The 25,225-nt window shown below is 45.2% G+C and overlaps 1 protein-coding gene across 1 annotated transcript in view; it reads right to left on the minus strand.

Moving 5' to 3' along the window:
- The window catches only part of RAE1 (Transducin/WD40 repeat-like superfamily protein), a 105,537-nt gene that overhangs the window by 55,700 nt on the left and 24,612 nt on the right, over positions 1-25,225 (minus strand). The window contains exons 9-10 of the mRNA XM_087384320.1: positions 9,737-9,814; positions 4,976-5,047 (exon numbers count right to left, since the gene is read on the minus strand). Coding sequence (XP_087240446.1) covers positions 4,976-5,047; positions 9,737-9,814 — 150 coding nt within the window. The remainder of the gene's footprint in view (positions 1-4,975; positions 5,048-9,736; positions 9,815-25,225) is intronic.

Below are 25,225 nucleotides of genomic sequence, written 5' to 3' on the forward strand. Positions count from 1 at the left end.
ACCCCACTTTCCTTATCACACAGGGGACGTGGGGGCCGCTCGAGGGTATCCCACAGCACCTAGCAGAGGCTGATACAGGAGTTCGGGAGAGGCAGCCAGTCTGGGAGATTATCAGCAGCATTACAGGATGGCACATCTGGACCTCGCGCTGCACGCAGATCCTCGGTGGCACCTCCTTATCGACTGCCCAGATCATGGCGGAGATTTGGAGTGAGATTATTTATACCCTCAGAGGCCAGTGGGACCAGATTCAGGGAGACTCCCGGGCTGGTCAGGAGAAGCGGAGACGCTTCCTCCGGGCTTGGGACACACAGGGCCTCTTCTTCGAGCAGACTACGCAGGGCCTTCGGTGGCACTACTCACCACCCCGATGGCTGTTCATTCACACTCAGCATATCCCTCCGTGAGAGTATGATTTATTATGCTACCTTTTAGGGCTGCGTCCGGTTTGTGAACGCAGCCCGTCAGCTATAAGCTGACCTCTTGTATCTTGTTCTCGAAGTAATATAATTAGCACTGTTTTTTCGGCAAAAAAAAGCCCGATTAGGAAGACTTCGTTTTGGCCAAGATGGTTAACCACGGTAAGAACCAAAGCGCTGACTTCGGTCAAAGAGTGTCGACTTCAGTCAACAAGACTTGGCTTATGCTAGCTGAGATTACTGAGTTTCTTAAACAGGTACCCTCCACAACTGTCAAGAAGGAACTGGACTCACCTTGTGAAGCCCAAACAGATGACACTGATAGCTCTGGGGACTCAGAGAGTTTCAATTACTCTGATTACTTCAATGATGACAATACATATGACACTGATGACTCCTATGTCCCCCTCTTTTGACTCTGCTGCTACTGTTTTTTACTTCAAGATTATTGCTCAGAAATGTTTTGATGAAACTCTCCCCATGGGGGATGGTTGTTCTTTACCAAAGAACATGTAGATATTTATGTTGATGATGATGATATTCTAATATAACACAAGCTTTTTCTGCCCAAAAAAAAGAAGAGAGTAAAACACTGGTAGTCCACAAAGGCGACACTCATTCTAAGCCCACATGTGATAGTGCCTCTGAGAGCTCCGGGTTAACTTCAGTTAACCAAGATGCACCAACCTCGATTGGACACACTTGGCCATAATTAAGGCGCTTTGATTAATGGTCAAGCCCCTTAATTACGACCAAGAGGGTTGACCTCTTGTTTGCTTGGTGGGAGACACTTGGCAATAATTAAGGCGCTTTGATTGATGGTCAAGCCCCTTAATTAACGACCAAGAGGGTTGACCTGTGGTTATGTGCACATGTTTGCTTGGTGGGAACGCCCACAATGACTAGGATTAGTCCACGTATTATTATTTGCATGCAAAGCGCTAACCATTAATGGGTGCCATGGTTGTGCGCTTTAGTTAATTATTGCACGTACCAAGCGGGGTTGAAAACCAAAACACTATGGAGCTCAACGCGCAGACCAGCTAGGGTTGGTTGTTTTGCTGACCTCTGTCATGCCAGGACTCCCAGATAGCCTTGGAAAAGTGCGCAATAGTGAATCGCCTGTCTTGGAAGATGCGAATGAGTAAACAGCTCCTCAAATGGCCCTCAGAGATTGTGATTTCATAAAATAGCTCTTGGAAATGGCCCTTTTGCAAGTTGGGATCTGGCAAGGCTCTTGGTTGGTGGCAGATCAATGAAACGGGCTCTTGGGAGGGGTGTGTGGACAGCTGGGGAGTAGGAAAAATGAGACTCTGATATGAGATGGAGCTGAACCAGCCCTCGCTTAGCCCCCGATCCACTTGAGCCAAGAATAAGCTAGCCTTTGCTTGCCCTGCAAGTCACTAGATTTTTACCCCTCTCCAGCCCTCAGATCCTTTGCATTGGCCCATGGAATTAATTGCACTGAAGTGTCCTTCATATTTTAATCAGTTTGAAGCCAAGTCAGTTACCGTAAATTCCTAAAAATTATAAACACAGCAAACGTCCTCGTTTGCTAGTTCAAAACAGCAACCACAAAAATCAGAAAAATTAAAATACTGAGTGGCTGACTCTGCCAGTATTACAGGTACATGTTCAGATATGTGCTTGAAACATCAAGAATGCATAAACGTCATACAAAAACCAGAAAATATATACAAAGAATGGCTTGGTAGAGCTCAAGATAACCAGCCATTCCAGATATATAAACAGAAGCTTACAGTGACTAGTACACTAATCCAAAGGTCTCGTGGCAGAGAGACCATCAGCAAGCAGTACCCCATGTGAGATCGACAGTATAACCAAGCGACCTCTAGATATCAAGAGCAGTCTGGACTCTGAACCAAGGGAGTGGAGGTGCTACCCTCCTCTTGAGCATCAGGCAATGCTCCAGACACACACTCTGCTGAGCCTGAATGAGCCCCAACCGAAGTCGGCTCAAGCTGAAATGCCACTAGGTAGAGCTGCAACAACTGAGGTGAATCTGCTAGTTCACCCTCCTCCATCCATTTCGCATCTATAGCTGGATAATTTTTTAATTTAACCAAATAGCGGCGGATAACTCTACCTTTTACCTTGTGTGCCAGAATTTGTTCCGCAACCAAGATTTCGTCCAATTCTTTAACTTCAGGCTGTTCTTCAGGAGGCATATCTTCTAGCACATCTCCATGAAATGGTTTCAAAAGACTCACATGGGAGAGCAATCTCGATTTTCCTTAAGCCTCATCCAGGTTTTCCATAAATTTATCAACTTCAAAGATTTTATCTTTGGTGTGCAAAATGGGTGGAACTTTCTTATATCCTTTTATAATTGTCCTCTGAAACATAGCGCTTCAAGAGATTGTGTGTCACAAAGTAGTTGAGGGTCAAGGTGATGGCTGAAAGTCATGTTCCGCCTTATGCAGGACACAGGACAGAAAACCGCCTCGAAGAGCATAATGATCATTTCTCTGTCCCTCACACAACTCATCATATATCCGTGCAAAGTCATCATCCGTAGCATATTGCTCTTTCATGGCATCCAATTCATCATGATACGCAATAGAAACTGCAAAAACGTGTGGTTTCTTTGATACGGCATCAAGCACTGGCCTTCTAGAGAGTGCATCTGCAACCACATTCTTGTTTCTAGGGACATGCACAATCTGAAAATGAAACATAGACAGAAAATTGGCCCAGCGCATATGCTTCTCAGATAATTTTCTCTGTGTGAGAAAATACCTAAGTGAAGAATGATCCGTCTAAACATGAGAATTAGCACCCAACAAGTAGTGCTTCCTGAAACCACATTTACTGCAAACACTCTCTCATTCTGTGTGTGTGTGTGTGTATGTGTGTGTGTGTGCAAACACACTAGGGCCCAGGACAACAATCAGGCTCGACCCCCCCGAAGGATTTTATTACTTGAGAGAACAATTCACAGTACAAGAGTTCAGCGTGCAAGCTGAGTTACAAGAAACCAAACGTGAATGACTTTACAAAGATCTCAAGCCTCATTCATTTGGCAACATGCCACTTGTCAAATCAACTAACTAAAATCTAGTTACATGCCACAAAGGGCAAAGCTCTTGGGTCTTCGTATCCCTTGTTCCTGGCAAACAGAAAGGCTAGCTGCAACAAAGCAATAGGATCTGAAGGTCTTGAGGCAGTAGGAAAACTTCCGAGAAGCAATCAACTGATCTGAATGTTGTGGAACCCTGAAACAGCAGCAAGCATGAAAACAAATCTCCCTGGAGCAGTCCTCTGGCACTCTGGCAAGTAAAAGACAACAAAGGCAACCTCGGGAAGCCCGCTGGAAAAATTCGTCAAGTCTGGAAGCCCTAGATGGCTTCTGGCAGGTGCGGATCTACTAGATGTCCTGCTAGGAGACTCTAGAGCAGCCCAAAACTGAAAAACAATTGGCCTGGTGAGCTCCTGTAAACTGCGAATCAGCAAATAGCTCCTAGACAAGCTCTAGCAAGGTGTGAATCAGCAAATCAGCCCCAAGATCATGCAAGACGGGTATCAAAGATGCCACGACAGACTTTGCTGATTGAGGACTCCCTTGACCGGTATCAGAGCTGCCAGGTTAGAACCCTCAGTCAAAATCAGAAGAAAGGCTGCCATAGGATACTGCACTGGACTGGAATGCCTTTCTCTGATTGCATAGTAGGACGGAAGTGCCTGTGAACGGATTATTCAGTTGGCTGTTTTGGACTGACGCACAACCATGCTTTTCCTGTATTTGGATGCCTTCTGAATAAAAGATAAAGAAATACCGAAAGGGGCGCTAAGTTTTGGGCCAATCTGGTGTCTCGTGTAGGACGAGGGCAATCTAGCTCTTGGGTGTTTTTCTAAGTTGTTTTGGTTTGCTGTGGAAAGTTCTAAATAGCTGGAAACTAGGTATTTGCTGGTTATGAACTGTTCACTGCCCTTTGGATTTCCCGAAGGCCGGTTTTGGGTTGTCTGGAGAGTGAAAATGTGACACAGGCCCTATGATAATCCCACCATCTCATTATAGAAGCTCTCCTAGCACTATGGTGCATGCAAAGCCCTAAATCTTGCCCCAAAGTGGCCATGACGGTGCAGATAATATCCTGCCATATAATTGTGAGTGACTAAGAGGCGAAAGTCTATGGCCTCTCTGCATCTAGATGCCATGCGCTGAGACTTGTAATAATCTCCCCAACCAAATAGAATGTAAGTCTATCCGTAGAGACTTTGGGTGATAAGCAGAGGGGCTCTTCCCTTGATCAAATTCATCCTATCAGAACCTATGATGCTATATGTACAGAATGTTCCGTATGGCTATATCTTACAAGAAGGCATGTAAAAGGGAAAATTGAAACCAACGGAAGAAGATTGATGATGGTATTTGTTGGCTAGAAATGAGCAACAATATTGCAAAGATTTGTTATATGCAACATGTCACAACAAAAGCAAAAATTCGAAGAAGGAGCTGAAGTCTAAGTATGGCCAATCACAATCCCATTGCATCTACAAACTCACATTTTTGGATTAATTGATCAAAGACGTACCGCATAGGCAAAAATGCTACCATCGTAGTTGAACGTGCTGCAAGGAATAGGTTGATTACACCTTTGCATAGCCTACAAGAGGAAATTAAAGACGATTTCAAGATGCAACCTCATTGACTAACAGTACAACATTTTAAAGGTTACGAATGTGCTCTTCGATTCAAAACTTGCATAACGTAGGAGAAACATACAAATCAATTACAACATCAAAACCTATTGATGTGTAATCAAACCACTAGCATTTCATTCTCTACACAATGAAACCATGAGATAAAGCACGCAAAATATGTCAAACAGATAGGAAACCAAGATCATACACATGGAAGCTTCTACATCAAAGCATGGCTGAAGTAATTGTTGAATGATGTAGAACCACAAAACTCATCTTCACATAAGAAGTAAAACGTGGTTCCAAATAAGGATCTACTCCATGGATACTTCTTTCCTTTATTTGCATTTCTCCTCACTTAGTTATTGTTAGTTTTGGACAGTACTTGCAATTCCAAGCAGATGTAGATGTATGCATGTGACAACTTAGGCACATGGCAATGGCCATTGTCGAAATTTGGCAGCAGCTTCTTTGACTTAAAAGGAGAAGGAGGGCAAGGAAAGGAAAGCTGAAGGGGGATAAGGCATGGTCCTTCCTCCTTAAGCTGCAAATAATTGGGACCTCTAAAGGGTCCCTACGAGCATGAGAAAGAGGGGCAATGGGCCTCTTAAAGACTAGATCGCACATGTACTCAAGCGCTATGAGATGTCCCATATACAAAAATGCTACGTAAATTACCTACCACCCGGTGAGTCTCTCTCCCCTAGGATTTATTGGGCAGGTGTGTGGGACCCTTGTACTCTGCATTCCATTAAAGGACATACGGTGACCGCCACATTCCCAACACTAGGCATTATGTTTAATTAATTGTCTGCATGGGCAGAGAAATCATGGGGTAAAATTTTAAAGAATATTAACTATTCTAATCAATTGCAAAAGGTAATTGAGGAATATAATTCTCATTTTCAAAGCACCAGAGTATGTCTCTAACAGTATGAAGGCTTGTGAGATACCTTTATTGGCCTCCACATATGTTCCTCATGTCCTACATGTCAAAAGACAAACTATGACCATTCAAAACCGAAGAGCTTTTACAGCCTTTGTCAGTTCCCGAAGGCACTAAGGGAACACACTGCTATGGACTTTGCTACAAGGTTCCCAAAGTCACACCTCAAGGTCCTAACATGATCTAGACAATGATTCATAAATTTAGCAAGCAAGTGCATTTATTTCTTGCAGCAATACTTTGAAGGAACGTAAACCGTATCGCTTTCATTAAGCATATCTTTGTTCATCATGATATTCCCAAGGCTATTATGGATCAGTATAGTAAGTCACCTCAAGGTCCCGACATGATCTGGACAATGAAAAATGCATTTAGCAAGCAAGATTTTGAAGGAAAAAAGCACCGCATCGCTTTTCATTAGCATATCTTTGTTTATCATGGTATTCCCAAGGCTATTAATAAGTTCACCAGTAACTTAGCAAGCATTATTTGACAATTCCCATACAGAATTGGAGATGTGATGCACATCCGTGAAAAAACACGCTCCTACGTTATCTTTTCATTCAAAGGGAGATGGACAAAGGGATGCAACAAAGAAAGTCTTTGCTATAATTATCACGCACTTACGTTGGGAGTTGTAGGAATGCAAACTTTCTATAATAGATTAAGCTTGTTGACGTTATTTTAGGAAGCCTTTAACTCTTCCAGTTGTACAAACAAAAGACAGAAGCATTGTTGCCGATCAGTTTATGGAAGATAAAAAGTCAGCATATGCATACTCAAGAAGCACCTTATCCACGTTCAAGAACACTAACGAAACAGAGCAAATAAGAGATGGATGGCAGTTGAGTATAGAGAAGGAGATTGGATTACACGTCAATAAGGCCAGTTTAAATTCCAAAGTTGGAAGCTTGTTGTATATGCCCATTTTGCCTTGTGTTATTTTGGTCCATTTGGAATAAGATTAACACTGTTTCATTCAATTACATCTTGCATCACATTAGAAGATTCATTACGCTTTCCATGTCAATTTTAAAAAAATTATGAGAGACCAATTCCATCTACTGCATTCCGCCCCCCCCCCCCCCCCCAAAAAGAAAAGAACCAAACCTTAGAAACTTGAAAAAAACAATACAAATCAGCTAGCTATGAGGCATTGACCAAAAGAAAGTATTGGTTATCATGTAGCCTACCTCTCAAGATCCCAACTCATTGCCTAGGGTATCCCGAAAGAAGGCACAACTATCAAAGTGGAAATGTAAAGGTACACACAGCCCATGCCTAGCAGGAGTGCTCCCGTCTTTCGATGGTCTTTCTAGATCCTTCCTCCCAAATAGCTCGTGGTATAGATGGTATCATGCCACATATTGACGACGATAGCTATAGACAATGCATGCTAGCCCCCCATCACTAAACTGCAGCATGCTACCTAGATGTTCCATTGGCAACAGTCTCCAAGATACTATCCTCTAGCGAAAGCTCAGGTAACTACCGAGATGTTGGGAGAAAGTCCTAAATGTCTTGGTGGATGCCACTCAAACCATCTACATGTTGGCCAAAGAGACCATCTCAACTAAAAAAGCATGTCGCTCCACTATCCCACTGTGCCTAGCTGATGCGCATGCCTTGTCCCAGTATAGGGCCCTCCTAATCTCGTAGCTTTGGATATTGTTGCCACTCTATCTCCTCTCTACATTGAGAGGAGGCCTCATGAGAGATGCTGCTACACTCTCATCAAGCTCCTCATCAGTAACAATCCCTACCCTATAAGAGAGACCTTTGTAAAGATCTACCGGTGAGACTACTGCCGTTGTCACCTTGTGCCTGGTGATTGTATCTACTCCTATGCATCAAGAGCAATTACAGGCTAAAGGATGAAGATGAGATTGTCATTCTTAATGGATTCTCACACTCACAGAGAACGTCATTACTAATGAGATCATCACATCTTATTCAGCTCTTATGAAGAAGCTTTGAAATTGAGTATCTCAAACAAGTCTATCATCAGTTGAGCATAAATCTTTTAGTGATGGTGGGAATGTAACAAACCTGCAAGGGAGGCGCTAAAACCCTAAAAACCCTAGGGTGAAACCCAAAGTAGGAGTTCGGACCCACACTAGCTTAACCACTAACCATGGTTAAGGAGGAAAAACCTTATTACTAGCCTATGATCAACCACTGAAAAAACTTCAGTGAGAAAAAAAGTGCCCCTGACCTTTTTTCAAGAACAAAGGTGCCCCTAACCTTATTACTGACCTATGATCAACCACTGCCTTGATATTTCCAACACCCACTTGCAGTGACAATGTCCTAATGTACAAGGTGAGATCGCCAAATGGAACCAAGTTTAAAGGTTTGTGAAAAGCCTCAGACAACATTAATGTTTTTTCAACTGCTTATATGTTCACAGTACGCATTCAGTAGGAAAGTTCCCATCAAAGGTGACAAATACAGCTTTGGCATGAAAGTTGCTATTGATGATTACTTGCAGAAGGCTAGCAAGCGACGAGTTTGAGGGATGGGATGAATTGTCTAGGTTAAGTAATAGACCAAGGGCCTTCATGGCCATCAACCAGCTTGAGGACGGTCAAGTTTCTTGATCCCTCTCTTAATGTGCAGCGTCATAGGACGCAGGAACCCCTACAAAGTGTTTGAGCCCCTCCACAAGGATAGGGAAATTAGAAGGATTTGGATATTTCTTTAGCAACTGTGTGTCAAATTCAAGCAACAAACATCAGTTGGAGTGAAGAGTGAAGGACTACAGCTCCATACTCCAACTATTTCTGGGTATAGGGCAGCAATCCAAGTGCATTGAGGCTAGGAAATCGGAAGATTGAAGGATTGTGATAAGGGAGAGCGACGTTGCCATGCAATTTTTGCATCGCAAGGTATAATTTTCTTTTAGTCTACATAGCGTACAAACGTCTTGGTCATAAATTCCTCCTCAACTCAGCATTGTAGGCCAAACTTTTACTCTTAACGAGCATAGTTTACATATCTTCTCTCCAATGGAGCGTTTGATGGATAGATTGATTGATCGATTGCGAATGTGCCTTGACACATTAGGTCTTTGGCTACTAGCCAAGGAATTATTGATGCTGCACAAACCATACAAGGCAAATGGTGTGTGCAGAACAACTCCAAATGTGGAGAGCTCTTTGATCAAGGTCGACTTGGTGAGGGTTGATACCTTCTTTCCTCATCATAAGAGTCGAGACTGAGATGGATCTAGGGAGGTAGGGATACCAAGGTGTGATCATAATATACGGGATCTAGATAGTGTCTCAATTTAAGGCAAATATGTAATGATTTGCAAGTTGGAGGTGGTAACCAAGTCTATTGTGCAGAAGATGCTGGCATGTTAAGAAAGGCACATGTAATAGGTCAAACTCAAGCTACAAAGAATGAATTGTTTGATGCTCAGATGTTCTTCACGGATTGTGTATCGTATGGTGAAGGCCTAGAGAGCGATCCAACAAATGTTCTTCTTCTCTGCAACGGAGCAACTTGTAGATCCAAGCTTGGAAAATAGCGAAAGGCTCTTAAAGACTATGACGCTCAGACTTCTATCATGTGTTTCACTGTCCAATATAGCATGTGGCTTGCCACGAGTTTCACACTAGTTACCATTAAATTCTAACCGAAGCTAAAACTATACAAAAGATTTCGCTCAATGATAAATTGATTCAAAAATCAAAAGACTAACCTTTAGTCTTTGTTTATTTTCCTTGTCCCAAAAGTTATATGCTCCATCAGAGCCGGAGCTGGCAAAAGTTGCATGCACCTATGCCACAACCATTCATAGCAAATGCCTTTAAAGAAGCAAAAAACAAATCTCTCTCTCTCTCTCTCTCTCTCTCTCTCTCTCTCTCTCTCTCTCTCTCTATATATATATATATATATATATATATGTGTGTGTGTGTGTGTGTGTGTGTGTGTGTGTGTGTGTGTGTGTGAGTGTGTGTGTGTGTGTGTGTGTGTGTGTGTGTGTGTGTGTGTGTGTGTGCGCAAAAGTAGACAAGAAGGTGAAGAAAGTAGAGCTTTATGAGGAGATCTGTCACAAGTAGCAAACACTTCCGCGCAATATTTTTGCAATATTTCACAAGAACTTCGCGATAAAAACTAGAGAGCACAAACTGAAATCTGAAAATCAGAATTGCAGCACTTATCTCAAATATTCTTCGCGATAGATTAGAGGGAGAGAAGAAGGAGATGCAGCATGCGCAACACTCAGGCCCAAAAATAAGGGTTGGATCCCCCTGAAGGTCTTTATTGTGATAAAAAATAGTTTATACAATTGGCTCTACGACGAGCATGAAGCTAAGTACACCTCTTGAATGAATCTGGGAGGCCTGAGGTCTTTCTTTTATAGACTAGGCCTAGCAAAAAGCTAGAGACTGCTTTCTAAAAACTACTTTTACATAAAAGCCAAGATTTTTAGGCTTTCTTTTTAAATTTGGTGCTTTTGGCGTCTTTTTTATCTCGTGGGCCCTCCTTTTAAAGAGGCGCCCCCTTGCCATTTAAGCTGGTGGAGGAAGGAAAGTGTTCCAAAACAGTCATAAGACTCTAATAATAGAAATCCATCAATTTTTCCATACTCTGCTTATCATCTTCCTTGCAAATAACCTCAATAGTTCCGTAATAAGATGGGCTTCTTTTTCCAAGGGCTTTGTTTTCCCCTACTGTCACAAATAGCAAACACGTCCACGCAATATTTTTGCAATATTTCACAAGAACTTTACTAGAGAACACAAATTGAAATCTGAAAATCAGAAGGCCTGAAAATCAGAATTGCAGCACTTATCGCAAAGATTCTTCACAATAGAATAGAGAGAGAGAAGAAGGAGACGCAGCATGCACAACACTAGTGCCCAAAAATACCGAAGACCTTTATTGCAATAGAAAATACTTTGTACAACTGGCTTTGAGAAGAGTATGAAGCTAAGTACAACTCTTGAATGAATCTAGAAGGCCTGGGGTCTTTCTTTTATAGACTAGGCCTAGCAAAAAGCTAAGGGCTGCTTTCTAAAAGCTACTTTTACATAAAAGCCAAGCATTTTAGGCTTTCATTTTAAATCTGGTGCTTTTGGCACCTTTTTTATCTCGTGGGCCCTCCTTTTAAAGAGGCGCCCCCTTGTCCATGCTTTTAGGCCTCATGGACCTACATTTTGTGCTTATCTCCCCCCTCCTGGGGCACTCTCTTAGGTCCTACACATTACACAAACATGTTCCAACACTTTAACCCATTAGAGGTTAGCGAAATACATGCATTCCTAGTTCTTGGACTAATCCTAGCCCCTGGTGGGCGTTCCTTCATTTCTCTTTTACCAATGCAAAGCAAAAGTAAAACAAAGCTTATTTTAGTTAACCAAAGTCAACTTTCTTGACCATCGTCAATGCAATAAAGATTCCTCTTTATGTCTTGGGAGAAGTACCGATTTGGTGACAAGATCACAAAACATAAAACAAGTTTCAATATTTCCTTGACCTTGTATATTAGGGCGGCGTCAAATGGATGGTACAATGAAGAGAACTATATAGAAGACAATTTTGACAGTATCAAAGAGAATATATATATTGTTGAATGGGAGTTTAATAACGTGCAGAGTTTATGAGAAGGGATCACATGCTCTATTTGCTTGTAGAAACATGGCAGCAAAAATAAAAATTCCAAAGCAAAGTCATAAATTAAAAGACACTCCGATTTGGATATCATAAGAGCTTTCAAATCTAAACCTAAAGACTCTCAATCTTAAATTGGTGTAATAAAAATTATGCTTCATAGCACCTTGAAGCGGGCATTTGATGTGTACAAGCTATTTATTGGTCCCCATATATCTTTTCGTCCAAGGAGACATTAATTGAGGAGGCGAGGTCTAGACACCAGAAAGTCTACACATGCTTTATAGACTTTCGAAAGGCCTTTGACATTGTCCCACAATCCTCCATGATCAAGAGACTACAAGAGATGCGCATTCCAAAGACGCTGATCTGGGGTGTGATGAGCCTATATGAGTCAGTCAGAGGCAGAGTTCGTGCCCCAGGTGGTTATCGGATTGGGTTGAGAGCATGATTGGGGTGAAGCAGAGCTGCCCACTCTCACCGACCCTCTTTGGACTTCACATCGATGAGATCGCATCCTTCATAGACCGCCTAGGGGGCGAGGGATCATACTGGCCAACCTCATCATACAAATATTGCTATACGTTGATGACATCATCCTTATATCATCTTCAGCGGCGGAGGGGCTGCAGAGACATCTAGAGGCGCTAGAGGTGTTCTGCAAAGAGAGAGACCTGGCAGTCAACCTTGGGAAGACCAAGGTTATGGTCTTCAACACCTCACGTGCAGTGGCCCGTCGACTCAGCTTCACTTACCGTGGTGAGACAGTGGAGATAGTGCAGTCCTACACATATTTGATAGTAGTCTTCACACGACCCATTTTCACAATAATCCATGCAGCCCAAACACGACTCACACGGGGACGGAGTGATTTGGTTCGACTAGAGACACTGCTTCCAGCACTTCTAGGACCCACCGACGAAGAGCTGGCTTTCCGATACACTAGTGCGACCGACTACCACGTATGCAGCATCCTTCTGGGGGAGATGACAGAGTGGAGGAAATTTGAACGGTTACAGATGACTATGGGGTCTCACATGATTCGAAGTAAGCCCTCGGTTCCACATGAGATATAACAGGTAGAGTTCGCCACGACACCTCTATAGGTTGATGCCATCTTTCAAACAGTGACATTCATCCATAGAGTCTAGGAGTTACCTCGCTGGAGACTACCGAGGCTGGCCTTGGAGTCATCCAAACGACTAGCAGAGAGCGGAGTAGACACATCGTATGCATATATCTCCACATGGTTTGCCAGGCACAGTATTCATATGGATAGGCTCCCCCCCTTTCAATACAGCATGGACGCACCCCCTCACCATAGAGTCTGGGAGTTATCTCGATGGAGACTCCCGAGGCTGGCCCTAGAGTCATCCAAACGACTAGCAGAGAGCGGAGTAGACACATGGTATGCATATATCTCCACATGGTTTGCCAGGCACAGTATTCATATGGACAGGCTCCCTCCCTTTCAATACAGCATGGATGCACCCCCTCAATTGGTCCCGTGAGATGAGATTAACTGTATCATACCGTTAGATCTCCTCCAGCTCCATACATCTCGGACTTAGGAGGGGGATCAGGAGCATTCCACCAAGTCCCAGTTCTATCGCGACCACTTCCTGAAAGTATCAGAGGAGGGATTCATCATTGGACCCTAGTATCTCGAGGACAGAGGAGTCTCCCATGCATTGAGGATAGCCATTGGATAGATAAGTGTTTCATCCCATCAGTTGAAGGTTGAGACGGGGAGAACACGGGATCTGTATGCCATGCACATTGGGAGTTTGAGACAGAGGAGCATTTCCTATGTTGCTTGCCCAGCTTACTATGAGATCAGGGGATGATACCACCACCTATACCAGGAGGGGAGCAACTTCGGCCCACTCTCACGACTAATCCACTTCCATGACCAGGTCTGCATTGGCCTCTATCTGCTTGAGATGCGCCGACACACGAGACTCTACTACGCCAAATTAGAGAGCAGCAATAGGCGACCAGACCACAAGATATAGAGGCTGACAGGAGGCACAGTGACACATCACAAAGTTTTATGCATTTGATTCAGCTCCAGGACACATCGGGGTGGAGAAGGAGGAGCTAGTTGATATGCAGGCAGCCTAGATCACTAAGAGAGGGACACAGAAACCACCTGCAGCACAGAGCACGACTAGAGCACACTCTGTTGAGAGCCCGGCCTATCACAGCTTTCCTCAAGGGAGACTGCCCGAGACGAGGGGTCACTCTGAACATAGCCCAGCGAATTCAGAGAGCAAGGAGACCACGCCCTCCCCCACCACCACAGCGTGAGACAGCGACAGATGCATAACCGAGATAACTTCGCCGCTCACAGACGAGCCACCACAGTGCCGGGCTTCGATTTCTAAGTCCCAGCTCTCAGCCTACTTCAATTGATTTTGCTCAAACTATTGAGCTCTTTAGATCAGCTTAGCACTCAGCAAGGGCCCTAGCACGCCCTCTGTACCAGCCCATTGAGGCTTGTATGAGTTTTTCCTTTTTGGTGTACTTTGTACTTTGTCCCATAGGCCCAAGAGGCCTCCGTAGACAGTATTGTAAAATGAAAGTGTTCAGATCAGATACCATCTTCCCTTTGCATGTGTAGCAAAGCAACATTTGATCTTTGCTCACGCTCCCGCTCCCTACGTTCCCTGTGTGCTCCCCTTCTGCTCACGCTCAGCCCTGCTCCCCACGCTCACGCTCAGTCTCTCCCGCTCCCTACGCTCAGCCTCTCCCTACGCCCCCTATGCTCAGCCTACCTAGCCGCCCCCTCCCTACGCTCAACCTACGCTCTACGTACCCTGCTCAGCCTACCCCGCACCCCCTACTCTCAGCCTACCCCTACGCCCCCTACGCTCAGCCTCTCCCTATGCTCAGCCTACCTAGCCACCCCCCTCTCTGCTCCTCCCGCTCTCGCTTCAGACCCTCGTTGCTCGCCACTTTTTTTAAAAAAATAAGTCCTCGCCACCTTAGCCTCTCCTCCTTCTCCACCTCCTGGCTCCCTACGCTCAGCCTCTCCCTATGCTCAGCCTACCTAGCCACCCCCCCGCTCCCGCTTCAGACCCTCGCTGCTCGCCACTTTTTTTTTTTTTAATAAGTCCTCGCCACCTTAGCCTCTCCTCCTTCTCCACCTCTTGGCTGCCTCTCCACCTCAGGCTTCCACCCCGCCTCGCCACCACCTAGCACTGGGCATGCCTCCCATTATGGGGGGGGAGCCGGTGCTCCTCCCGGTCGGACACTAAGACCTGCACCCAAAAAACCCCCCCAAAAAAAAAGGTCCAAGAGAAATGGGGGACAAAGCCAAGAAAGACGACAACAACAACAACAAAAAAAAGCAAACGACACAACTGAAATTGGAGGATGTGAACACACGTTACAACCGAAGTGGACTCGAGGTAGACAGCAAGGCAAAGGCAGGACCCGCCTCAGCTTCTTCAGCCTCTATCTCTACCTCAACCTCAGCTCCCGCTACAGTTTCAGTTTCGGTTTCAGCTCCAGCCTCAGCTCCCTCTATCTCTATCTCTACTTCGACTTCAGCCCCCGCTTCAGGCTCAGCTCCAGTTCCAGTTTCAGCTCCCTCTACATCTACGATCAGTGACATACTCATGCCCATGGCACCAGTTAATGTTCCCTTCCCCTCCTCTCCTGTTACAGCTCTCGCACCGCTTGTTGTTCCCTTCCCCTCCTTTCCTGTTACATAGTTTCCGTGAGCGTGAGATGGAGCTGACTCGCTTCGCACGGGAGCAAGTCCGCTTCAACCAGGAGCAGAGCCACATCATACAGGAGCAGGCTAGGGCCATTCAGGAGCAGGAGGGTCTTATTCAAGGACTTAGATAGGATATCATGCAGCTCTGACGGGAGATCACAGCCATACACACTGTCCCAGGGAGTACCCCGGTGGTCGAGGCACAGATTGCGAGCATGCAATCTATTATTGAGGAGACTTCCAGATAGGTTGACGTGGCCAAACGGGAACCCGCAAGGGTAACCGTTTCGGCTACCCTCATGCAGCAGCAGCAAAGAGCCAATAAGGCTCTCAACATCAGAGTACACGGGATCCCATGCACTGAGGCTACACCGATGGTAGATGCGACTGCGTTCGTGGCCGCTACCTTGGGCTGAGCACAGGATAGAGAGGGCATGGCGGGTGGGGAGAGATCCCAACAAAGAGCAACCCCTAATCATACGGTTCCATGCACTCAGGCACGACTTTCAGCTCTACGACGCACGTCAGTCCTTTGGGATCAGCCAGCGATCTATATGGATGTGGACCTCACACCTCTATAGGCTGAGGAGAGGCGCTCTTTGCTGCAGCAGCGGGATCAGGCCCAGAAGGAGGGGAAGTGGGCAGTGGTACGAGAGGGATGAATTCTTATAGGCCCCCGTAGGACACCTGCCCCCTCCCCTACATAGGGAAGCAGGGTCTATGAGACTCAGATATCCGAGACCGTCTTGCACCGTTTGGAACTGTAATGGTACCTTATGGTCAGAACCAGGGAACTTCTCAGGGAATCCTATACAAGCCACAACATAGTCTTTTATACAGAGACACATCAGAGTCCACAGCGCCCTCTTCCAATAGTCAACCGATATACATGGGAGTCTACCTACAAAGATGAGACGAGGGGTACAGGAGGAGTTCGAGGTTCAGGTGGAGTTGCAGTCCTTTTCAGATCCACACTTCATGGGACCATTTCAGTAGAGCAGAGAGATACACATTCCAGATTTCTTTGGATCCGGATTCGACACATGGACAGCCGGGATCTGTTTGTCACAATTTGCTACTTCCCCCCTGATCCTCCCACTTTGCTAGAGATATCCGAGGTGATGATGAGACATCCCCATTTGCTGCCCTTTATCAGTCTAGCGTTGACTACTCTAGCCACGGAGAAGTCCTCCTAGTGGGGGACTTCAACGCGAGGACAAGGGCCCGTCAGGTACCACTTCTTGACTTCAGAGATGATTCCACTCTACTGCCAGATATTGACCTTGAGAAGGCAGGTATGCTACGGGTTTCAACTGACAGGCGAGGTCCATTCTCATCTTATGGGCAAGCCCTGTTAGACCTCGGCAGGATACATGATCTCATTATCTATAATGGTCTTGACAGATGGCCCGCTTCAGGTGGTTTCACATGCTTTCCACATGGGGGGGGCTCCAGTGTTGTTGATTACATCATGGGATCCCCTATCTTCACATCTCGCATTACTCCCAGGGGCTGATCATACATACCTTTTCTTTAGCATCTCCACCTCCCTTCGCATAGCACCTTCCACCCCACTTAATGCTTACTCCACCTACCACGATATACGCTTTGATCGGGATCACTCACCTTCTTACTCTGGCCATCTGTACATACTTCTCGCTTATATTGACTTCATACCCCTTTTAGAGGATCGTGCTGCCCTTGTCACCCGCTCACTACACAAGGCTGCCATTCACGCTTTCCCCCACACCACCCGCCCACCACCCCCTAGAACTGTACCCTGTAATAGTTACGATGATGAGTGTAAGGCTTTACGCCGTCAACTCAGATTCAAAACCAAAAACAGACTTCCGAGCGCACCAGATACGCTACGCGTATACCGTGGACTCGTACGGAGGAAGAAACTAGAATTCCTTCGTCAGAACGAGGAGGAGCTACTGAACATTTTGTTTAGTAACAACTCGGACTTTTGGCGGAGATTTCTAGAGGGACGGTCCCCTTCGCCACTCAATGACACTCAAATCTGGTTTGATTATGCACGCACAGTTTATGACATCCCAAATCAGCCAGTCCCTAATCTCTCACATATGCTTCGCCCCACATCTTGCATGCTCTTCACTAGAGGAGGCGTGAAGGATGTCGTAATGAAACTTCATAATGGCCAAGTGAAGGATCATGAGGGGCTATGCACTGAGTTCATTGCATATGGGATTAACCTCCTAGCGGAGAAGATAACCCCAAGATAAGTGTATGATGAAACTATCTCAACAGATGACCCCTCAAATGTGAACTGCTCCTAACACATGATGGCTCGAGATATATTGAAGATCATGACCTTGGTTTTACCCAGGTTGACCTTCAAATCATGAGACTCACAAAAGGACTGTAGTGCGTCTAGGTGTCTCTGAAGCACACAGACTTCGCATCGAGAGCAGCAAAGCAGAGCGACTACCCAGAAAGAGGCGCATATGCACACTGTGTGACATGCAGGAGGTCGAGACAGAGGAGCATTTCATCTTCAGGTGTCCTGTGTAATATGAGATCCGAGGGTGTTTCCACTGCCTCTTCAAGGATAGTTATGGGATTTTGGCCCGTTTCCTCTCCTACCCAGACTAGCGGTGTTTGGCAGGTTTCATTCATGAGGCACTTAGACACCGCAATAGGATACTCCGAGCATGGAGACAAGAGCATATTGAAAGTCTTGGAGAGAGAGAGAGAGCAAGAGAGTGAGCTTGAGAGCTGAAAGCTTGATAGCTTGGTTGCAATAGAAGAGTGTAAGAGTACAACTGAAAGAGTGAGAGATAAGGTTTTGTCCTAGTGACAAAACCTTAGTAGTCACTAACCATAGTTAGTGAACTAACTGCGGTTAGGGGGAAAAACCTCTTAAAGAGGAAAAAGTGCTCCTAACTAGCTTATTAAGTTACATTGGTCACTGCTGAATTATATCTATAATTCTAACACCCCCCTGCAGTGCCAATGTCATGTACAAGGCTGATCAATCACCAAACGGATGTAAGTTCAGGGCACTGCGAAATGCCTCAAACTTTTCACGTGGTAGTGCTTTGGTGAAAATATCTACAACGTTGTCATGTGTGGACACAAAGATCATACTGATCTCTCCTGCATGCAACTTCTCTCTGACGTAGTGATAGTGAACCTCAATGTGCTTCGTGCGAGCATGAAACACTGGATTCTTTGCCGCTGCAATGGCACTCTGACTATCAGTGAGAATTGGAGGACCCTCCAAAGACAGATGAAGATCAGCAAATAGACGTCGCAGCCAGACACATTCAACTGTTGCTGTGAAAGCTGCCCTGTACTCAGCTTCACATGATGAGGTAGCCACTGTAGATTGTTTCTTGCTCAGCCAGGAAATGCAAGATTTACCCAAAAAGAAACAATTGCCACTAGTGGACTGCCTAGTGTCATAATCACCAGCCCAATCTGAATCACTGTAGGCATGCATCTGCAAGTCACCCCCCCTGGGAAATAACAAGCCAAAAGACTTCGTGCCTTGCAAATAACGGAAGATGCGCTTAACTGCCTGCCAATGCATAGTTTTTGGGCTGTGCATATACCTGCTCACCTGAGATACTACAAACTGAATATTAGGTCTAGTGTTGCAGAGATATATGAGGCATCCAACAGCCTGACTGTAAGAAGATGTGGCATCAACTGATTCTCCTGCATCATGCATTGTGAGTTTCAGCTCCGCCTCCATGGGAGTGGCTATGGGCTTACAATCATGCATGTTAAATCTGTCCAAGAGTTTCTGCACATACTTGGACTGAGACATAACAGTGCCACGTCTCTCTTGAGAGAACTGGATCCCCAAATAAAAGTGAAGCAGCCCCAAATCTGACATGTCAAAGGTGGTCTGCAAATCAGCTTTGAAATCTGCAATATTATCTTCATTGGACCCTGTGAGCAGTAAGTCATCGACATAAAGAAGGATGACTAAAATTCCCCCCCCATCCATCTTGATGTAGAGGGTGCTCTCAGTAGGACTATTATGCAGCCCCTTGCTGGTCAAAAAGGCATGAATCTTGGCATACCATGCACGAGGGGCCTGTTTCAGCCCATACAAAGCTTTGTTTAGCTTGCATACCTGAAGTGCATTTGCTGTAATTTCAAAGCCTGGAGGTTGTTTGACATAAACCTCTTCCAACAAGTCTCCATTTAAGAAGGCTGTTTTTATGTCCAACTGATGAACATTCCACTGAAAATGTGCAGCCATTGCAATAACAGATCGGATGGTGGTCATCCGGGATGTAGGAGCAAAAGTCTCCTCATAATCTATGCCCTTTTTCTGAGCATAGCCTTTAGCAACAAGCCTTGCCTTGTATCTGTCAATAGAGCCATCTGGCTTCCCTTTCACCTTGAAAACCCATCGTGTGCCAATGGCATGTTTACCTGGTGGCAAGTCTACAACATCCCAAGTCTGATTTTTCTTAATGGACTACAACTCATCGTGCATGGCATTCATCCAATGCACATTGTCGTTTGCTTCTTCAAATGTTGCAGGCTCCTCCTCATCGACAAGAGTACCTGCATATGCTGATTCCACTGAATTAGCACCTTCCATGTGCCTTGCTCCACTGCGAGTCCTGCCAGGTAATGGAGCATCAATCTTACTCTCTCTGAGAGTCTGTAACAGCCAGTTTGGGACTGTTTTTGCTGCATGTATGTTTGCAATTTCTTGCTGAACCACCTGTTCCACTGTCTGTGGAGGTGGCAAGACATTTGTGGCTGAACTGGAGCATCGGGAGGTGGCTGTAAATTCTGATTTGCATCAGAAATATCAGCAGGGGAACCCAAAGCAATGGGTAGTAACCCCTCAAAAACATCCTCTGAAGAAGAAGGCATATGAAATTCAGCCTGAGTGTGAGCTGAATTTTCTGCAAATATCACATCTCTACTGACAATGATCTTGTGTGTAGCAGGATTGTAGAGACAATACCCCTTGCTTTTTGCATTGTACCCAACAAATATGCACTTAATTGCCTTATCTGACAACTTGTGCCTAAATTCAACTGGCACATGAGCATATGCAAGGCATCCAAAGACTCGGAAATGATCCACTGGAGGCTTTCTCCCATTCCAGACCTCATAGGGAGTTTTTGTTTTCGAAGCCTTAGTGGGAGCCCGATTTAAAATGTAGTTGGCACACATCAGACCTTCAAGCCAGAATTTGTGAGGCATGTGTTTGCTTTCCAGCATACATCTGTCCATCTCCATAAGAGTTCTATTTTTCCTCTCAGCTTTGCCATTTTGCTGAGGGGTCAGCCTCACTGTGAGCTGATGCACAATACCCTTGCCTTTCAGAAAAGCATCAAAATCTGCAGACAAGTATTCCCCACCTCGATCTGTGCGCAATGTCTGTATCTTGAGTCCGGTTTCATTTTCAACCATGGCTGAAAAGTGTTTAAACACCATGAACACTTCTGATTTGCGCTTCAGCCCAAAGACCCAAGTGAAATTGGAGTAATCATCAATAAAAGTAACAAAGTAGAGATGACCACCCAATTATGGAGTCCTCATGGGACCACAGACATCACTGTGTATAAGCTGTAATTTGCGTACAGCTTTAACTGAACCATCCTTTTTGAAGGGGAATCTATGCATCTTGCCTAAAATGCACCCTTCACAGGCATGTGGAGGAGGTATCTCAAGAGGAGGCAATGCATCAGCCTAGAATCTGAAATGCAAGACAAAAAGGCATAATCCTGTCCAACAAAGTTGGCTGCAGCATCCCCAACATCAGATGCATGAGGAGCTGAATCTGAAACAGTCATGCCGGAGCTGTTTTTCTTCTCTTTTGCAAGCCTTTTCCTGCATTCTGCAATGTGATGACCTGGCTTTTTGCAGTAATGACAAAAACCCTTCTTCTTGGGCTTACTTGCATCATTTTTAGCCTTTTGTGAAGGCTGTCCTGACCCACTGGAAGGCTGATTTACTGATGTCTTAGCCTGTCCCTTTGTTTTTGACTTGAACTTTGAGAGCATAGCTTGTTCGTCTGCACGTGAAGCCAAGTTTTTTCTTCATGAAAAGTGAGAGGATTTGCAACCCCCCCTCAATGATAAGTTCAACGAGGTATGAAAGCTGAGATAAGACTCAGGAAGAGAATTCAAAGTGGTAGTAATCATCTCTGAATCAGGAATAATCTCATCTATGTTCAATAATTGCTCTCTGAGATCCTGTAGCTTTGTGAGGTGGACTGACATGGAGTCACCCTCTTCCATATGTGTATTACTTAACTCTCTTTTCCAGAAAGATACCCTTGCATCATTCCGGGCTGCATACATGCTTTCTAAGATATCCCACGCTGCCTTCGAGGTCTTACACGACCGGATATGCGGAATGATAAATCTTTTCACTGAAAGAGAGATGCATGACAAAGCTAAGGCATCCCGTGAATCCCATCTCTTCTGCTTTGGAGTAGTGGCTATAGCTGCACCAACAACTTGTTCTGCAGCTGCACCCTGTGCACGACCTCTTCCACCTCCTTGCTGAGGAGGGGTATTAGGTGCCATACCTGCTGGTCGGATCTCACCCCCATTCATATAATCCCATAAATTGCGAGAAATCAGAATATTGCGTACCATAAAACTCGAGAGGGAGTAGTTGGTACCATCCAACTTGTCTTCCTGTGAAAGACCACCGAACTGGAAGTCATTCTGATTTTGCTGGGCCATATCTGAGAAAGAGATTTAAGCAGGTACAAAACTGAATTCCCTTACTGGGAATGAAATGCACTACTCCCAAAAAACACAGCCAAGCACTGGCTGTAAATGCAACTCAGATTTCTGCACTTGCACTGTTAGAAATCTATCCAAGCATCAAAAACTCTCCAAAATCTGCCAAAAGTGCTGCAAAACACTTTAAGAAAGGCAGTATGAACTGAAATCTCCAAAATTGCTCTCCCAACACAAAAGCCCCAAAATAGGCCCGAAATTGCAACCGGAAAGGGGCAAATTGATCAAAAGCCCCAAATGTTGCAAGAATTGCGCTCTGTCTGCAAAAGCCCCAAATTTCACTTCGAAATTGCAGTGTAATTACAAAATCCCCAAATTTCTTCAAGAAATTGTACTGCAGAATCAAAAGCCCCAAATTTCGAGCTTGAAATTGCAACCAGAAAGGGGCAAAAGCACAGAAAGCCCCAAATTTTGCAATCTCAGCAGAAAGCCCCAAATTTCAGACCAAATCTGCAGATCTGTCTGCAAAGTTTGCTTCACAAGCAACTGTGAATCTGAAAATACCCCAATAACTGCAAATGTCTGCTGGTACAATGAATACAGACGACCAAGTACAGATTGTACGGATAAGCAGGTCGTACGATCGCATGTACGGACGGGATTGTAGGATGTACGGCGACTGCAGGCTGTACGGAATCAGGGCCTGTACGGAAGCAGGTACAACGACCTGTACGAAAGCAGGTACGGCAAATTATGGCAACTTATGGCATGTACGACTGGTACGGCGCTGATGCAGGTAAGGCTGGTACGGTGCTACAGTACGGACAACGACTGCTGTACAACCTGTAGTGCATAGACGAAAGCAGCAGGTACGGTACGTGCAGGTATGGCAGATACAGTACGCCCAAGTGCGGACGAGTACGTGCATGTACGGCGGAGTACGACAGGTACGGTAGAGTACGGCATGTACGGACGAGTACGTGCAGGTACGGATGGCGTGCTCCAATGAGAATGCAGCAGGAGGAGGGGCTTGGGCAGGGAGCAGGAGCTCAACGAGGCTCTGATACCAAATGAAAGTCTTGGAGAGAGAGAGAGAGCAAGAGAGTGAGCTTGAGAGCTGAAAGCTTGATAGCTTGGTTGCAATAGAAGAGTGTAAGAGTACAACTGAAAGAGTGAGAGATAAGGTTTTGTCCTAGTGACAAAACCTTAGTAGTCACTAACCATAGTTAGTGAACTAACTGCGGTTAGGGGGAAAAACCTCTTAAAGAGGGAAAAGTGCCCCTAACTAGCTTATTAAATTACATTGGTCACTGCTGAATTATATCTATAATTCTAACACATACCTCTTCCTCGGCTGATCCCTCTCAGAGCTCTATCACGGAGTTCTTTCAGCTAGATCACATGGATCCCCACGAGACGAGGCCTCGACATGGCCGTGACCCAACAACTCAAACAAAGGGTCGACACACAGATCAAACTTGGGGACATCCCCTCCTTGTTTAGAGTCGGACCCTGACTGACGAGGGTCACAGTAGCCCTGGTTAGACACAGAGCTACGACCAGGAGACGTGCCAGGACCGCACCTCAAAGTGGCCGATAGCACTCTATTGCCGACTTCATGCCTCCACTGCCTCATCCATCCTGATATCTTGTTGCTGCCGATGATGATGATGATATTCATGACGATGCTGAGATTGATACATAGTCGACCATCGACAAGACTATGTTGTACTTAGGACTTAGTACTGCCATTCTGCATTTTTGCATTTTGCATTGGTATGGATGCTCGTTTAGTAGCTCCACTACCACAGCTTGTTGTATCGAGATTTTCAGAGTCTCATAGACCCATCGGTCTTCCAAAGACTTTAATAAACTCTCTCTCTCTCTCTCTCTCTCTCTCTCTCTCTCTCTCTCTCTCTGAACATAGCCCAACGGGTTCAAAGATCAAGGAGACCACGTCCCCCTCCGCCACCACAGCATGACACAGCCCGACAAACGCAGATCCGAGACATGTTCACCACTCACAGGCAAGCTACCAGGGTGCCGGGCTTTGGCTTCTGAGCCTGAGTCTCTTAGATCTCAGCATGTTGCAGCTCTCTAATAGTTGCTAGTTGCTAGTCTCCGGGTTATATATCTGATTTTGCTCGAGCTATTGAGCTCTGTAGAGTTATCAGGTTATCAGCTTATCCGTTTATCAATTTAGTAGTCTTAGCAGCCAGCAAGGGCCTTAGTGCACCCTTTGCTCCAGCCCACTGAGGCTTGTAGCAAATCATCCTTTTGGTGTACTTTGTACCTTGTCCCATAGGCCCGTGAGGTCTTCCGCGGACGTTAATACATCTCTCTCTCTCTCTCTCTCTCAAACAAACAAAAAACAAACAAAAGAATGCTGAACTTACTAAAGTGAAGGATGCACGCAAAGCAGGAAAATGGGCAGTCTACCGTGATGGAATGGTTCTAATTAGAGACTTTAATTCTCAACCTAAAGACCCTCAATCTCAAACTGATGTAATGAAGGCCACTTTTGATATCAGACTAAAACTTAGATGTGTGCTAAATAATCTCGAGCTGAGATGCCATGAGCACTCCTTGACTGTCTGAGTTTCATAAATGTAGTAGCTACTCTTTTTTGGTGTGTACTTTGTCTCATAGTCCCGTGAGGGCATCTGAAGACATTAATATAATCTCTCTCTCTCTCTCTCTCTCTCTCTCTCTCTCTCTCTCTCTCTCCGCGCCTCTGCCAAGAGATACATAGGAAGACGAGGATATTGTGTTCTACATCAGCAAGTCATGGGGGCAGTCGGCCAAGATTGTAAAGTAAGACTCACACAAGAAATACATGTGAGCACAAATAGTGGGGAAACATTCGATCGGCTATTTTGCAACCGACCCCATCTACAAGCACAACACCCACATATCACGGGACAAGCATCTCATGCATCTGGGGAAGAACATAGCCAAAGAACACACAATTTTTCAATGCAAGAACGGGATCAAAGGTATCATTACAACAGAGGGAAGAGATCCCATATCGAGGGAAGAGATAGAAGAAGAAACTGAGGAAAATGAAGCGATGGAACAGGTCACACACGGGAGACATTACCCACAAGGGGAGACAACTACTCACCCTATGTAGTTGCTTTGGGCCACAAATATG

This window comes from Dipteris shenzhenensis, chromosome 13 (assembly GCF_047967505.1).
Source record: "Dipteris shenzhenensis isolate YYH24624 ecotype China chromosome 13, Dip_SZ_1.0, whole genome shotgun sequence".
NCBI classification, from domain to species: domain Eukaryota; kingdom Viridiplantae; phylum Streptophyta; class Polypodiopsida; order Gleicheniales; family Dipteridaceae; genus Dipteris; species Dipteris shenzhenensis.